The 16,625-nt window shown below is 42.2% G+C and overlaps 1 protein-coding gene across 3 annotated transcripts; it reads right to left on the minus strand.

Annotated features, from left to right (window-relative positions):
• Nucleotides 1-850: 850 nt before the first annotated feature.
• Nucleotides 851-16,059, minus strand: POLB (DNA polymerase beta). 3 transcript variants are annotated; one of them, XM_086477255.1, is made up of 15 exons: nt 15,967-16,059; nt 15,802-15,859; nt 15,621-15,687; nt 14,998-15,072; nt 14,438-14,496; nt 12,924-12,973; nt 12,441-12,492; nt 11,380-11,434; nt 11,220-11,292; nt 10,665-10,735; nt 9,808-9,894; nt 7,682-7,746; nt 7,004-7,143; nt 6,285-6,391; nt 851-4,027 (listed from the first exon to the last, which is right to left on the minus strand). In XM_086477255.1, the coding sequence occupies exons 1-14, from the start codon at nt 16,025-16,027 to the stop codon at nt 6,297-6,299; spliced, it is 1,008 nt and encodes a 335-aa protein (XP_086333381.1). In that variant the 5' UTR covers nt 16,028-16,059; the 3' UTR covers nt 851-4,027; nt 6,285-6,296. The 3 variants fall into 3 exon arrangements, with proteins under 3 accessions (XP_086333381.1, XP_086333382.1, XP_086333380.1); XM_086477256.1 differs by having other exon boundaries at nt 4,021-4,038; XM_086477254.1 differs by lacking the exon at nt 851-4,027 and having other exon boundaries at nt 6,058-6,391.
• Nucleotides 16,060-16,625: the final 566 nt, after the last annotated feature.

Raw genomic sequence — 16,625 nt, forward strand, 5'->3', positions numbered from 1 at the left:
GGGCTTCTGGGCGCCAGGCCCTCCTGCTGGCGCGAGAAGCGGCGGCGAAGCGGCCGGAGACAGCTCCGGTCTCGGCGGCCAGCAGGACGTTGCAACACCCGCTCGAGGTGCGTGGTGGGGGGCAGCGAACACCAGGCCCTGTAGTAACTGCCCCAGGCCTCGCGCACGGACCGGCAGGGCAGCTCCACTTCACCCAGCCCGTCACAAAGCCGGTGCGAGATTCCAGTGGCTGCTACAGCCACCATACCAACAACCTCCCTGCTCCTTGCCATCCCTGTTCTGAACTACTGCTCAGACAGAGCCCTTAGTAAGCGCCATTACAGCCCTGAGGCTAAAGGAGGAGATAGGCACCCCCAGTCTCGATGTAAGAGCAAACACTGCCAACGGTGCAGCCCCTGTTGCCGACAAATCCCAGCTGCTAGTCTGCACGAGGTTTACAACGCCTCCTGTGACTCCCAGGTATCTTGCAGTCCAGTTCTAGAGGACGAGGAGCGAAAGAACTGCAACACACAGCAGCCCCAAGTACGGGCCAGCTAACGCGGGGCTGGGGGGGTGGAAAAGACGCATTGTCAAGAAAAACAAACATGCGCAGACTCTGAACAAGGCCTTTTTCTTCCATTTAGAAGCATTCAGTGTTATGGAGAAATCCTGCAAGGCCAGCAAATTCTGCCTCAAATCGCAAGACGAAGTAGACTTCTGGACTACCTGTTGAGATTGATGGAGAACCTATCAGTGTAATGCGTTCGCTGCCTAGGAAACATTCGTAAACGTGGTAAGGTAAGCTTGTATAACTGCATTTTGATGCTCTTAAAATTACAGCTAAAAAAAAATAATCAAACAGGATTGCACATTCATGATTAAGTTCTCACTTACTTTATTCCCACTGATTATTGAAGAAAACACTGAATACATCAGCTATATATATTTTACTATGAGGCATCAGAAGACTTTGCATAGCACCAAGTTAACTTCTAGTCACTGTACATACCGCTGCATGCATTAGGGCTGGGGAACATTCCCAGGAAATAATTCAACTCCAAAAGGAAAACCAGAAGCAAATAAAGGGATAAGCCAGAGTATCAGTCTATAATCTCTACTACTAAGACTGATCAATGCTAATTATATAAGAACAAGTAAAAAAAAATGTAGTAGTTCTGTAGCAGGCCTAAGTCAGATAAAAATAAGAAACAGTATTACTCCTGTCTTTGTCTTACGATTCAAGTCAGGTTAAGTAGTCTGACAATACGGATGCAAACTCCTCTCTGTCCCCATAAAGGCAGACAGACGACCTCATCATTAACAGATCAGGAAAAATGTTATATAATTAGCAATAGTCAATTTGACTATGTATAAAATAGTCTTGCCTTTTCAAGCTTGCAATTCTGTAATACATTTGCCTTATACTCCTACAAGGTATTCAAATACAGTATCAGCAATGCATTCCATGCTGCTGCTCTATAATACGTCCAAGTTAGTTCACTAACTAGTTAAGTTTTAAGCTAACCAACAGAATCCCTGTCCCAAATACAACTAGTAATGAAATCTTGATGGGATCTTCTCTCACATCCAAAATAGTTATTAGCTTTCACAATGATTTAAGAGGAGCTATAAAATCAGAGCTGACAGGTTTGCATATAAAAAAGAGCAGATTGACTCTATAGGGAGTGGCTGAAATGCATCAGTTAATCAGACCGGTCTTCTGGGTAACAGCAAGTTGAACTAAATACAGAACACTGCAATCGATAGTGCTACAACATATCTAGGAACAAAGAACACGGGTCACATGCAACACGAGAATGGTCACATTAGCATATGGCCATATTGAAAGGTTTTAGAAGGACACAGAAACAGCTTAGCATGAGCTTCAGCACTGCACTAGGACACTTAACACAGAGATAAGGAGATACAGATAGTAGTTGAAAATGGTATTCTTTAGGAGTACTTCAGGACACAGCCAGCTTCCTCAGTCTTGTGTCTACACATACATAGAAACAGATCAGAAGAATGATCTAGCAGACCAATACGCAGCTGAGTGGGGAAATGCCTACATCAGTTCAAAATGTCAATCCCTTAATCAGGAGAAGGCTGGTTAACAGAGAGAAGAGGTGCAGTCTGTCAGAAGCAGAATTGTTGCTGCTAGATTAAACAGTTATCTGTTAAAAGCCTACATTACACAACTTTATATAATTGGGTGGCTGGGGTTTTTTTGTAGGTTTGGGTTGGTTTTGGGTTGTTTTGTTTAGTTTTTTTGTTGTGTTTTTTTGGTTTTTTGGTTGGTTTTTTTTTTTTTTTGGGCAGGGGGGTGGTGTGGTTTGAAAAAAGTGCTAAAACCCAGAGACTTTGCTTATTCTTCATCACTTGACATTTTTGAATCAAGGCTTGATGTCAAAAAAAAAAAAAAAGGTAACATTTACATAAAACAATAGGATCTGTGACCTTCATCAAGAATGGATCTTTCTGTCTTTAAAAATTTATGCAGGTATAAATCTCTGTATGTTTAAGAATATCAGGAGAAAAAGAAACACAGGTTGTTTTTTCTTTCAAGGTACCAGGACAAATGCACCACAAGGCAAAGTATCAACACTGTTCAGAGCCTGTACAGTCTGTCCTCTCTAGGGAAACACAGTGTCATTTCTCCTCTTCCTTTCACAGCATATTTCAAACATGTGGCTATTCACTGTCAGCTGCCTCCTCTGACACTAAATTAGCCTCAGAGGTACACCCACAGTGCTGCTCTGTGTTGGTGGTTCCTTTACTTTGTAAATAAAAGCAAGGTCCATCCTGGCAAATGCCTATGTCTACAAACATAATCTCCCATTATGTCACACACAATGGCAACATTCATTTGTTTTAGACTCAGTTATGAGGAATGGGGTAACTGCACAATTCTTACAACAGTAATCTAGTTAATGTGCATAGTAGTGTTCTTAGATGAAAAGAAAGAAATTGAAGGCTTTCTGCTATCACCATCTTTGGGCAACACAAAGCTCTCAGGAGCTCCCAACAATTGCAAACGGTCATCTGCATTGCTTACCACTCCTAAAGCTCATTACACTAAGAGTTAGGCGCAAAGTAAAAACTGCAAGCACTCATGAACCTGCTTACCCAACTGGAGAAATGGATATATAGAAAAGCTATTCTGGAGAACTTCAAAGGAGTTCAAAGACACAGAGAACAAAGACAGGCAATTGTGTAAGAACAAGCTCTACACAGGCGCACATCCTTGTGGTTTTAAAAGCCACAACAGCAGTTCTCCCAGCCAGTTCCAGCTGGACAAACTCTATAGGGAAGACATTATTTAGTACAAGAAAAGTATACCACTTTAAAACAGCAAACTGCAGCACAGCTAGTGCAGAGGAGGCAGAAAATAATCCTTTTATCAAGAATTTCCACGCATTTACAAAATCTCTGTGTACCTCACTAAACCTGTAATAGATGCTTAGCCAGTAAACAAGGATTAGTTTCTGGCTAAGAGAAATATCCACAAAGGGGACACGAATTTGTTCAGAACTGGCAAGGGAAGGCTCTTGTCCAAAATAAACCACACTTCAGCATGCACGACTATGTAATGTTCTGTGTTCCTTATACAGGAAAGCATGGAAACCTTACGATTTCTTCTGAATGTCTTAAATCATTTCAGTAGGACATCTGGGGCTGGATAAAAGGAGAAAGCCAGAATGAAGCTGGGGAAGGTCACTAATCCACAGCCAGGGCATGTTAACCTTGATTTGTCACAGGGAGAGCAGCGAGGAGGAATCAGTGGACAAGATAGAGTGGCTGAGGAAAGGACGGAAGGGCAGATCACATGCTGCTTATCATAGGTCAAGAGGGTGAAAGCTGCCTTTGCACCTCAGGCTGTACTTCTAGGCTTTACTGCACGCATCATCACCAGACCAGAATCTGCAAGCCAATTAGTTCTCAGCAACATTGCTCAACATCCAGAGTTTTTTCAGCACTGTGACCGTGGCTTCAGTTCATCTTGTCAAACACTAGTCAGTAGAGCAGCACAATGATCACACCTGAGCACCTGCCAAAAGACTAAGAGATATTAGTAATGCAAAGCAGTATAAAGGGATGTCCATTTTAATCTAGTTATTTGTGCACTGTGCCACAAACTTCCCTATTCCACGAGCTAACATCAGCCTGCAACACATAAGCACCTAAACACCTTACATTTATTTCAGTGCATAACCCTGCATGATGAGCAATAGCGTGTCCAATAGGCTGACCCAGTGCTAGGAGATTCCCTTCCTTTCTCCCTAGGCAAGCAAATTAAGTGAAGATTAGTTTCTTTAAAAGCTCAAAAGAGTATCTTAAAATCTAGATGTCTCAAACATTTCCACGTAGAGTCGAAATAACCTGTAATGTTTAACAATGCTTCAAAGAAAGCAACTGGCCCAGCAGATCTCAGGTTCTCCGTTATTGGAGGTTTTTGACAGCAGCCAACAGAGACATGAATAATGGTTTAAAAATTCCACTTCAAGACCGGAAAGGGTATTCCAAAGACATGTACCCCATTTCCTTTTTCTACTTGCTCCAGTTACTGCAGAGCTTGAATATAACATCCTTGTTCAATTTTGAAGTCCTACAGAAAATCGTTAGTTATCTCTAGCTTGTGTGTCACGTTCATTCTTCTGTAATCACATAAAAGTGTAGCATTTCAATAGCACCAGCAATGATGACTTTGCATTCTATAACTATGTGCCAAGGTGCAACTTCAAGACATTTCTGCCTTTCATGTTTCTCACTAGTCTTAAGTGTTCCAGCAATGTATTTTTAAGCAAAAAATATTGGAGGAGTTAGCTGTGCAACTAAGCACATGGGCAGTCTCTTTTTGGCCTGATTTCTACGTTCCAAAAAGCCTGCCTCAACATGTTTGCTGACTGGTTACACGAGACATTGTTTTGTGTAACAAGTATTAAAAGTTTTTTATTCTTTCATCTACTCAGCAGGGGTGGGAAACAGACTTTTAGGTGCCTTCTTCCATCCCCTCCCCTTCAAATACAGATTTGAAACAAGAGACATACAGAGTCTGAGATCTAAGTGCAGTAAGAATAATCTTGTAATAATTATGGCACTTAAGTGTTGTAAGAATAATGCTCTCCTAATACAATTCTTCTAGTCTCTCGATACATATGAAACAAACCAGTCTCATACTGAAGTTTTAGAGCTATTAAGTTTTCTTAATTGTGCAACGCCAGTACTAATTCACTGCCATGACCAAATCTGATCTATGGTTATAAAGTGCCTACTGCTACACACAGATGCTGTCAGATTACATATACTCAAGCAATTTATTCCAGCAGCTTCTATTAGCAAAACCTGCATTTGAGCATTCCAAGATGCTCTACAGACATAATCACTCAAACTGCATTCAAAAAAAAATTTAAAAAATAAGTCATGCATAGTACTTGATGAGACAATTTCCAACAACCACACAAAAGCAATAGTTTCACTTCCAAGTCTTTCAACCTCAACAAAGTAAACAGCAAAAAAATTACATTATTTCCTCCAAGAACTGCCCAGTTTTTAGACATTGAACAGACAGTAATGTTTTCAGAGACTACGTCTGTGTATATGATATTAAAACATGGAAGCATCAGAACTCTGATTGTCTTTTGCAAAACTACAAGAAACAAGCTAAGGAGGTGTGTTCAGTCTGAAATATCCAGACTTTTCTAACAACGATCACAGCCTAAGGGCTACTAAAATTATTAGGAAAAAGCCTCGATCACCACAAGTATTATCAAATCAAAGCACATAGCCTTTTATAAAAGGCTAATATTGTTTTGTAGGACTTTCCAGTGACCCCAAAGAACCAGCACTAATTTTGATAGACAGCCATCATCTTCCAAGCAAGCCACGAGAAATTTAATATGATGAACCATTTTGCGTTTACTTCAGAACTTTCTGCTCCTCAGGGGTTAAACAGAAACCTGTGATTTTCCTGATAGTTTTTTATTAAATCCCAAAGCAAAAGACAATATGCATTCTCTAAGGGGTCTGACTGCCATACCACCTTCCCCACAGGATTCTGTAGTATCAAAGCCCATTCAGTTAAACCCAATAAATGTTTTAATCAGCTTTAAGGAAGGGGGCAGGGAGAGGGAGGGACAACAAAATGAGATCTTACAGGATTTAATCTTCACTACACTTTCTGTGCTAGTGCCATGGACTTGCTTTAAACATCAGTAATGTACGCTTGTTGCAATAACATCCAAAGAAATTATATGCACTTCGTATGTTCATAAGAAGATATGAAAACATATCTCTAGGTTACAAACCTAGAGAAGCAGTTATTCACTCCGATCCTTTGGCTCTCGATATTTCCACTGGATATAGTCAAAGATGTCTTTTTCACATTCTACTGGTAGGGCCTCCCCAGCAACTCCTGCAAACAAATTATAGATGCTATTTGAAAGGTGGAAAGTCTGTATGATCCTGAAATGCCAAATGCATGGCAAGATTAAGACAAAACTGCCGTAAGAAAAACAGACTTAAAAAACCAAACCGAAACACACCCCCCCACCCCACCCCCCCGACCTTTTCATACAGTGTTTAGGTACTGATTTTCATTAGTGTCAAAGGAAGTAAGGTAATTAATTAATTTTGGGGCCATGCATTTATATTCATGTGTATATCTACCTATAGTCACCCCCTCCCTCCAAAACAAAAAAACTGAAGGACATGACTTATCTTGTTAAAAGAATGAGAAACCACGTATGTGCTGTGCATGACACTGAAAAAACAAACTTCAGGTCAGTAAGACTTTAATTAGATTAGGTGGCCCACAGAGGTAACTTTGTGCCACAGCGCTACCTATACATAAGTAGGCTGCCTCTTCTTGCTATAATGGTGTCCGATACCAGAAAGGACACTGTGAAAAATTTCATTAACTACAGTATTTATCAGAAGTATTTCCAGTACACCAGGAAACCAATTTAAGAAGATCACACAAAGCATGTAACTAGAAGGAATACTCTGTGCAAAGGCCCAGACTGACCAGTGACACCCAAGGGACGAATTGTATACTCATTGATCGTGAAGCCCATTTCCAGAGCATGAGTTCTCATGTTCTTATTGAATATATCACTTCCTGTGAAATACAGTACACCACAGTAATACTGATCTTTGGGGATAAGCCTACAATAAAAGTGGAAAAGTACAGATTTAGAACAAATGTAACAAAAGAGTTACAAGCCATTTGAAATTCAGCCATTCAGACACCGTTCTAAGTTTACTTTCTATTTACGTGCACATATTCTGCAACTCTATGCATTTGATTTTCCCACAAGCCAGATGCAAGAATGAAATGAACTGCATGTCAAAGAAAGCTTCAGCACATCCATCCTGACCCAGAAGTTACTGGTTAAAGTCTGTTTAAGCCACTGTTGAAGCTACTACATGGTTATAGTGCTCGTACTCCGGCCAAGAATTAACCTCAAAGCAGTATGATACAATAGGTCACAATTCTGAAACTGGATACAAAGTCATGGTTTACAGCATTCTGGCTAGTAACCCTGGCAGTTTCCCATACCTCAAGGGAATTAGAAACTAGTACATGCCATGTTCTGAACATGGAAGTAGAGATTTGAACAGAACTTGATGCAAATGCCTGCTATGTAGTGGACAGCTAAAGTAGAGGTTTTGCGGGGCAGGGTGGCGTGTTTGGTGTATGTACCGAATATCAATTCTCCTATGTGGATAGGCTGTTCCATCTTCTTTATCTGGCAGCTGACAGACACCCTGTGAGGAAGTAAGGAAAGCAAGAAATTAAAAATGAAATTAAACAGATTCGAGACCCATCTTCACCTCACCACCCCTAAACAACCTCTCAACAACCCTCAGTTATCCTGGAGAGCAAAGTTAAATTCCCACTGAACCAATTAAGTATTTTACTAGCACAGGTGGACGCCATAGTACTGCGAATCACTATTTTACACTGCTAAGAGGACTGGAGCTCAATGTAGCGTATAACTGCTTAATTTTTACTACAGCAGGAATGATCACAGGACTTCTCATTTCCCATTTCTCTGCCCTATTATCAGGCTCTTCAGTATGCACAAACATCAGCAACTTAAGGAAAATGCAGATGAAGCTCAAGCTAATAGAAATTTAAAGAAAGAAAGTTTTTTCTGGAGAAATCCTCTGCCACTTTCATTTCAAACTGCTTTGTAATCTTAACTAATTGACATCTCAGCCTTTTCATTTTTTTCTCTAGTCTACGATCACCTTAAATGACACTGCAGTAGGGGGTAGGGACATGAACCATAAGGAATGATGCGAAATGTTTACATACTAAACCATTTCACCAATTTCAGCTTCATGCTGAGACTTCTATTCTTAGCTTTGTTTTGAAAACTTAGCATTGCTTATGCTTTTGAAGTTACATTGTCTGTCTCCTTACTGAGACTTACTTTTCTCAGTTTCTCAGCTGCAGTCCCATTTCCCTTTTCACAACATTCCTTTCTTAACTTCCACTTTGAAGACAAGAGCTATTCCACAACCATTTAAGACTGACAGGATTATACAGAGTAAATGGTCAAACTATAATGAGCTTGTTGAACTGGGAATGCACACTGGGAATGCAGTGTCTCTGCATCTGGCTCACAGATGCACACTTAGCTTTAAGCCCATATGTATTCACACTTAAACCACTCACAAAAATGAGAGTGACTTTCACTTATTCCTCCTAAGGATCAAGCCAAAAAAAAAAAAAAAAGCCATCAAGTTTCATTCCCTCTCAGACACAACACAAACTAAACTGAAGACAAATTCGCAGGTTCTTGTAGCTCTTATTTTAAGTAAAACCAAACCAAGTAACAAAAAAATGAAATAACTTAGTGCTCCAACAGCCCCTTTCATCTTAGGAAAGCAAATATCTTTACCTGTAGTATTACATATTTATGCCTTCCAAAAGATTAGCTGGATATAACATAACAGTATCTTGATTCTTGAACAGAAATTCCTAAGTCACAGACCTTTGGTGAACCTTCCTGGCAGGACCACTCCTCTGAGCTTCCAAGGAATTCCATAAAGCCAGTATGAGTGACTGACAGCAACTAACCAGTCCTTATTTCCACTCAGTATTGCTTATGGTTCTACACTTCTCTGTTAGAAGTAACTTTTAACCAGTCTGTAAGACCAGGATACCTGGGTCCTGTAAAGAAAACTAAGCGAAGCAAGATAACACCCAGTCCACATGTTTAAGAAAAAAAAAGTTTTGCTGTGAGCAAGGGACCTAACAAAATGAATGTTCCTGTAATTCATTACTTTCTTTAGGCACTCCATATATTCCCTATTATATCCTGAGTCTGGCAGCTTATCCATTAAATCTGCTCTGCAACAAAATTGACAAAAAAAGGAGACAAAAGTACATTATGTATTACACAAAACAAGGTAAACATAGGTCCAAGATCAAAGATAGCGTTTCCAAGATCTTGAGGACAGAGTTACAAAAGCAGTCACTGGTGTGACCACTGGAAGGAATGAGGTTGTGCTAAGGTTCTGGGGAAAACATCAAGCAAAACAGAGAAACAGTTTGCATTGTGTGATGAAGGTTATATCAGCGGAGTTCATAACTACATAAATACCTGTAGATTTTCTAATACTGAAATCTTACCATGAGAGAGTCACTAGGAGTTAACTGCAGAAAGTTTTTATGGGGGGGAAGAGGGGAATTAAAAAAAAAAAGTTAAAAAAGAAATCACAACTCCAGCAGTCCAAACAACGTATCTTGTATATATCTTAGCTTTTGTCAGGAAAGGTAATCCCCTCCAACATCCCTCACCAGCAAAAAAGCCTTACCATGAATTTGGTGTCACCTTTAGACAGCACATCTGTGACAAAGTGGACCTTTTCCAGTTGTTCTACAACTTGACGCAGAAGTTTTGACTAGGAACAGCGACAACACAGAAGAAATTATTTCTCAAATAACAAGAATATCTTACCAGTTTACCAGACAATAGCTCAGATAAGTAGAGAACATCACTATAATGGTGTGTATTATTGTACATGCAGTTTGACCCGGAGGGGAAAAAAAGATAACAATACTGAAGCAAAAGCTAATAAAATTACAGTTATGCAACATAAAAAAAAAAAAATCACCAAAATCCCCATGTTAGCTTGCTTTCATTGGAAGTGACAAAACTCATTTCTTTGTTTGAATTTTCAACTTGTAGGAAATAAATCTATAGAAGCAACACAAGACATACAAACTGTCCTTAAAACTTCTCCAGATTTAGTCCCAAAAGATTACAAGGCCAACAGGACATTTCCTTCTCATCCAAAAAATTATGGCTACAATAAAGATACTTACTCTACCTTTAATCCCTGCTTTATCCAGCTAGCTGTTACAGTTCTATGTCGTAAAAGCAGATGAACTCGAGGGGGTGGGGTGGGTGTGTGTGAAGAGGAGGGAGAGAAGGGTAAGAGTAAACATACTGAATAGTTCTTCGAGAGGAACGCAACATAATACACAGATGTAAGAAGTGATTATAACTCCTCAAAATAAACATGGTGATCCAAGAGGAGTTTACTATTACAGTAATGAAAAGATGCACGAAGCTGCAATTCAAGTCTGAGACTACATATCTTCTGAATTTAAACATACCCTTCTGAAAGTAACACACACGCTGCCGATCCACAGCAGCAGAGAAACACACCTGTTTGGATGATTCAGATGTGAAACTCGGATGGGTCAGGAGAACATCCATATCGCCACTTGACTCTGCGCCTAGGCAAGTAAGAAGCAAAGCAAAATCAGTCTGTGTATGAAAAAGTATACTAACATTGGTGAACATCCATCTAACCTCTTCCTATAAACATGTTTTTCTTGTAGAAAAGTCAGTCACTATTCAAGATATGTGCAAAAAAATGATCTTAGAGAACCTTGTTCTTCCATCAAAAAGTTTATATCCCTGCATGTCTCAGAAAATACCCAAGAATTTCTTGCTGTACTCTATAGCAGTGAAGCACAAATGTTGTTGATGTGAAAACAAAGCAAACAATTCACATGTTACAATATACTACTCTTTTTGGGGGCAGGGTGGAAAAGGAAGGATTTATGTGGGTGCTTCATCACCCAACTAACCAGTCAAGACAATACTGACAGGAAAAAGCCAGGTTCCAGCACAGACTTTCTCTCTAGAACAACAACATACATAGTAATGAGTCTTGCTTAGCCCAAAATAAACATAGTAAGATCACAGAGTGCCAACCTCTTCTAAAACTGCCACAGACTGTAGCAATATAGCTTGGGTCCAGCTTCTTTACCTCTTTCAGCACAATTTCCTATGTAAAAAGGAAAGATGTGTGTTTAGGGGTGTCAGTCATTCACTGGCCATCGGTGCCTCACATCCTCAATAAAGACATTCTTACCTGCATTTGCAGCATTTCTTCCCTCGGGATTCTTTTCTCAAAATCTTCAAAATATCTGCATATATAAAAATAAAAGCATCTGAAAGGGTAGCAAGGGTAGTATCTTACAATTTCATTCAATTATATGTATATCAGAGGAAAGAATACAACTTACATTACTGTCACATCACAAAAAACTCCTCAAACGTCTTAGAAAGCATCTTGCCAAACAATGGTAAAAACTCACTACAAGCTTAACAATGCTTAGAAGATGGTTTCATTGCATATTATTTCCACCGTATATGAAGAACTGCTGTGAGGTGAGAGTAATATTACCATATAACCAATTGGTATATATTTACAGAGCCCTCTGAAAATACAAAAGGTTCCTGACAAAACTCAGTCCACCAGCAAGCAGGAGAACAGGTCCCTTGGCCATGGTCAGAGGTGATCTACATTGGAAAGAGCTAAATGGAAGCTCACAAGTCAAATATAGCTCCTGATATCTTTGCATGCAGCTGTAAAAAACAAGACTGCCAGCATGCTGCTTGACTGTGGAGAAGAGGTCAGGTGATACAATGACACACCTGACCAGCAGGCACATTGTTCACCCCTCCAGCAGCCCTTAGAGCCACATGTTCCCTGACACTCATTACCCAACCATCCCAATCCCAAGCTCTGCAGACAGAACTAATGCACTGGAACAGCCATTCAGCAAGCAGCATTCAAGCTGGTAAGTACTAAGGGACAGACACGCATTCTGCATGGCATTCTCAAGTTCAGATATGCAAAGGTTTTCCCTTGCTCACAGCACGTAGCAAAAAATAGCACTGCAAGCTTGCTAAAGTGATTCTCCAAGAGCTAACTGAAAAAAAGTTATTTTAAATTAATTTCCTTCTGGATGGAGACTAAGCCTACTGAATTTCAACTCCAATGAAACAAAAGCTTAGAATAACTGCTGAAAAGCATGTAGAGCACGCAGAGAGAAGAGAACCTTATTTGGCCTGCGTAACCTTACATTACATCCTGGTGTCTGAAGGAGTTATTAGAAAAGCCAAGCACTGGCACCCAAGAAAGCTTACTTCAACCCAATTCGCTGGTGATGGGTCAGCTTGTGCTCATTTTTTCTTAGATCTAGAAGAATTAAGAAAAACAAAGTTACTTGAGGACTAAAAATCTTACAGTAAAGTTTCCACCAATGCAAAGATGATGCACGCAAGGAATACATAACAAGAAAACAGCAACCTCAAACACAAAGCAAGAGATTTTACACTGACCCTCAACAGCTGATAGGACAAGTACAAAAGCATAGGGCACTTCCCAGTAAAGACTTCAATAGACCATTCACCTCAAAGCCAAAATCCTTGTGATTTTCCATGTAATCTCCAAGTACTTTAATTTAGATATGTATGTAATGCCTTTAGCCTGTGCACTAACTTTAGCATCTTACACATTTTCCTCAAAGCCCAGGGCATATCTGCTATCACAGTACCACTGTGGAACAGACAACTTGACAGAAAACAACATTACTGGAGTGTGAACTGAGGACCCAAAGTTACACTTACCTTCTAAAGTCTTAATTCCTTCCTCAACAAACTTCCTAGCAGCAGCAGGACTGCAAAGAGACAAGGCAATCTGCCATCAGGAACAACAAGAATCTTCTAACACTGAAAAGGACACTAGAATTCACTGTAACTGCCTAGGTTCTTCAAGGCCAAGACTGAAGCCACTTCTGATGCTTACCCTCTTTTCAGCATAGACATTTCCAGTTTGTACTTTCAGTTAGCAGAGATGGCAATCCAAGGCTTGGCCTGCATATTTTTTACCATTGATACAACTATATAGTGCTGTATAATTGTAAAAAATAAACAAAATCTCACCAAATAGGCAATATTGCTTTAGACAACAATACTGAATGATTCTAAGAACTACTTTAACCACAGCTGAACCAGCTTAAAGCAACAGCAACACAAAAGTGTCTTTAGACTAGCACTTGAAAAAACCCAAGGCGGCTCCAGTTTGGAACCTACAGTACTGCAGGCCCAGCTCCAGTTTGGCTGGAGAATTTGCCTTAAACACAACGCTCAAGTGAATGGCTAAACCTTTTTCTCCTTTAAGGGTTTGTCATTAGATTAATCTAGATGACTCTGCAGGGAAAGAGCGAGTCTTCAACTGTCAGACAGGCATTCAAGTAATGTTACACCCAGAGAACTATTCACTGTCTCAAAACACTGAGAACCACAAGCCTGGAAGCATAGTACCTTCCCGGGGAACTACTCCCCAACTACTCTGGAATCCCACGGTTACAGCTCCACCACCCTTCAAGACCTCGAATGCACTTCCTCAATAAAACTCTTACAATAGAATTAACAGATCTTGACCTGTCATTTACTTCCTTTCTTACCCTTCCCTGCATCTCTTGCCAGATTCCAGACCAAGAGAGGAAACTTCCACTGTCCTGAGACAGGACAGCACTCAAGCTTCTCCTTCTGCATCCCATCCCAATTTCTCAAAGGCATTCTCAAAGCCCAGTACATCCTCAAACTTTGAGCACATTTTCCCTCAGAATTACTTGAGAACGATCGCATTCCTCATCTGAAGAGTTTCAAACATTGCACAAAGACCCTGATGGGGGTTTTTTTGTTTGCTTGTTTGTCTTGTCTTTTTGTTTGGTTTTGTTTTGTTGCCCATTTCAGGGCTCTACTTCTCCTTTTACAAACACACAACCAAGCATCATCGTCCCTGGGCCCAACTTCCCACCAAAAGTCCCAAAGGAACTCCTCACTTACACTGTTCTCAGTCTTTCGTGCTTCTGTTCTTGACCAGCTCCTCTCTCCTTCCCCTCTCAGGTTACACAGGAGCTTCCCACTGTCATTCCTCTATTGCAAAGCCTGTAGTCGACTATTCTATACCCTTTCTTTTCAGCCAATTGACATCACAACTATGGTGTCTCAGTGTTAGCATTACAGATCAGCTCAAACACATTCTCTTCGTTATTTGCAACCACAGAAATTCTGTTCATAACTCCACCAAGTAAACTAGAGAAGGAAAAACCAAAACCAAACCAAAAAAGCTTTACCCAATGCCAGTAACTCGTGTCAGGAGGCCGATAGATGCACTTGTATCATCTTGTCGGATCTGCAAAAACAAACCACAAACCAAACCCTTCGTTAGTCCATTTGCAATAAACAGAGAAATCCTGAGAAGATAAAACAGCTTAGTCAGACTCTGCTTTGGAGGCTCACTATAAATCGATGCAAAAGAGTACCAAGGGTAGTACTGCGTATCACAATAATGCCATACGTACCAAGCCTGAAAACTGCCTAACTACCCACACTAAGGTGAACAGCATGGTTAAACCACAAAACTCCACAGCCTTCCAGAGGCCAAATTCCACTTCTCAGAGAAGACACTCACATGCTGATTATATAACCTAGAATATTTTCATAAATAGACAGTTTCGAGGCTTTGGCTGAGCTTTTTGTTCCCTGCTTTCTACTCGCCTTACACTCCATGTCCACCATTCTCAACCTGGACATCAGTCTCTCCAGGGACAACAGAAATTGCATAAAGCAAGCAGGGTACTTTGCAAGTTACAAATAAAAGCAATTATTGAGAGACAGAGTAAAAGAAACGCACCTTTTCCAATTTGCGTAGTTTTCCAGTGGATAAGAACTCATCTATCTTCTCAGCTATTTTAGCACCTACTCCATCCTAAATTTGGAGGGGGTGGGGGGGCGACAAGTTAACTTCAAGATCACTTAAAGCCATTATATCTAGGAAAAAAAAGGAAAGCTCCCAAGATTTAGAGCCCAGAAAGAACTATGAGGCCACCAACACCAATAAAACATTGAACCATAAGGGAGCACAAGAATTCAAGGGTACGACACAATCAACATAAACACTGTAATTCAAGGGCTACATAAAAAGTTTCCCCAAAGCAGTGATTTTGAACAAGGCCTTATTACGGCTTGAGTTCCCCTAATTCAGTAAAGCAGTAACAGAGCGAAGGGGAACTTGCCGCAACAGAATCCTTCTGCAGGCAGAGACGCAGCTGGCGCCCCCAGTTGCAGCTGTGAACCCCCTCCAGCATCCGCACCGCAGCCCCGGTCCCGAGCCCCGACTCGGCCACCGGGAAGAGGAGGTGGCATCGGCGGGGCCAGCCTCGCGCTGGCCCCGCGCTTGCCGGAAGCCCCGGCACCGCGCCCCCGCTCCAGCCGCCCCAAGGACCTCCCGCCGGCAACCTGGGCACAAGCACCCACCAGCTTCTTGGCTTCGGCCCCGCTCCGTATCTTGCTGGGATACCGGGAAATGACCGAGGCTGCTTTCCTGCAGAACAGGGCTGGTCAGCGCCCGGCCGCGGAAGGCGCTGCTCGCCCGGCTCGTGCGGCGGCAGGCGGCGCCCCAAGCCGGGGGCGCCGGCGGGGGAGAGGGAGGCGGTACCTGTACGCGTTGTACTTGTGAATCGCCCGGTTGACGTTGCGCTCGTAATTGGCCAGCTCTACGGGGAGAAGGGCGGTGAGAGCAGCCGGCCCGCGGCCGCCCTGCCTGCCTGCCTACCACACACACCCATACCCCCCCCCCAACCCCCCCCACCCCCCCACCTACCTGTAAGGAAGTCGGTGATGCCCTCGTTGGGGCTCTCCTGGGGAGCCTTCCGCTTGCTCATGGCCGGTGGAGACACCGGGAGGCCGCGGAAGCCCCGGCCAGAGAACGCAGGGAAACGATTCCGGCGGTGACGTCACAGAGCGCGGCCTCCTTCCGTACGCCTGCGCGGCGCGATCCGGGCTGCGGGCGCGCGGTGTGGCTCGGTGAGGAGCCGGGGGCGCCGCGGTGGAGGGCGGAGGGGCTGCCGGAGCAGACACGATGGAGGGGATCAGCAGATGCTCCGGGTGCGCGGCTGTGAGGCAGTCTGGATGTAGGTAGGCTTCCGGCACCGGACTTCCGGTCGGCCGTGTTGGCTTGCTGGGAATACCGGCAGCAGTGGCCTTCCCGCGCCTGGCTTCCAGTTGGCCGTTGGAGAGCAACTGTCTTACTGTTAAAGACTGAGGCAAAGGCAGCATTAAGTACCTCAACGTTTTCCTCATCCTTTGTCACTATGTTTCCCCTCGCATCCAATAAATAATAGTGACTCTCCTTAGCTCTCCTTTTGTTGCTAATACATTTATATTAATTGAGTCCAACCATAAACGTAACGCTGCCAAGTCCACCACTAAACCATGTCCCTGAGCACCACTTCTACACATCTTCTTCTAGGACATGCTGGA

Source organism: Leptosomus discolor, chromosome 23 (assembly GCF_034619465.1).
Source record: "Leptosomus discolor isolate bLepDis1 chromosome 23, bLepDis1.hap2, whole genome shotgun sequence".
NCBI classification, from domain to species: domain Eukaryota; kingdom Metazoa; phylum Chordata; class Aves; order Leptosomiformes; family Leptosomidae; genus Leptosomus; species Leptosomus discolor.

What these genes read in the sequence shown, in the direction of transcription:
- POLB (XM_086477255.1), bottom strand. Translation starts at nt 16,027, where the DNA reads ATGAGCAAGCGGAAGGCTCCCCAGGAGAGCCCCAACGAGGGCATCACC. An exon ending in AACTACGCAAATTGGAAAAG is followed by an intron (nt 14,497 to 14,997) that starts GTGCGTTTCTTT and finishes TTGTTTTTGCAG; the next exon opens with ATCCGACAAGATGATACAAG. An exon ending in AAGAAATGCTGCAAATGCAG is followed by an intron (nt 11,293 to 11,379) that starts GTAAGAATGTCT and finishes CTTTTTACATAG; the next exon opens with GAAATTGTGCTGAAAGAGGT.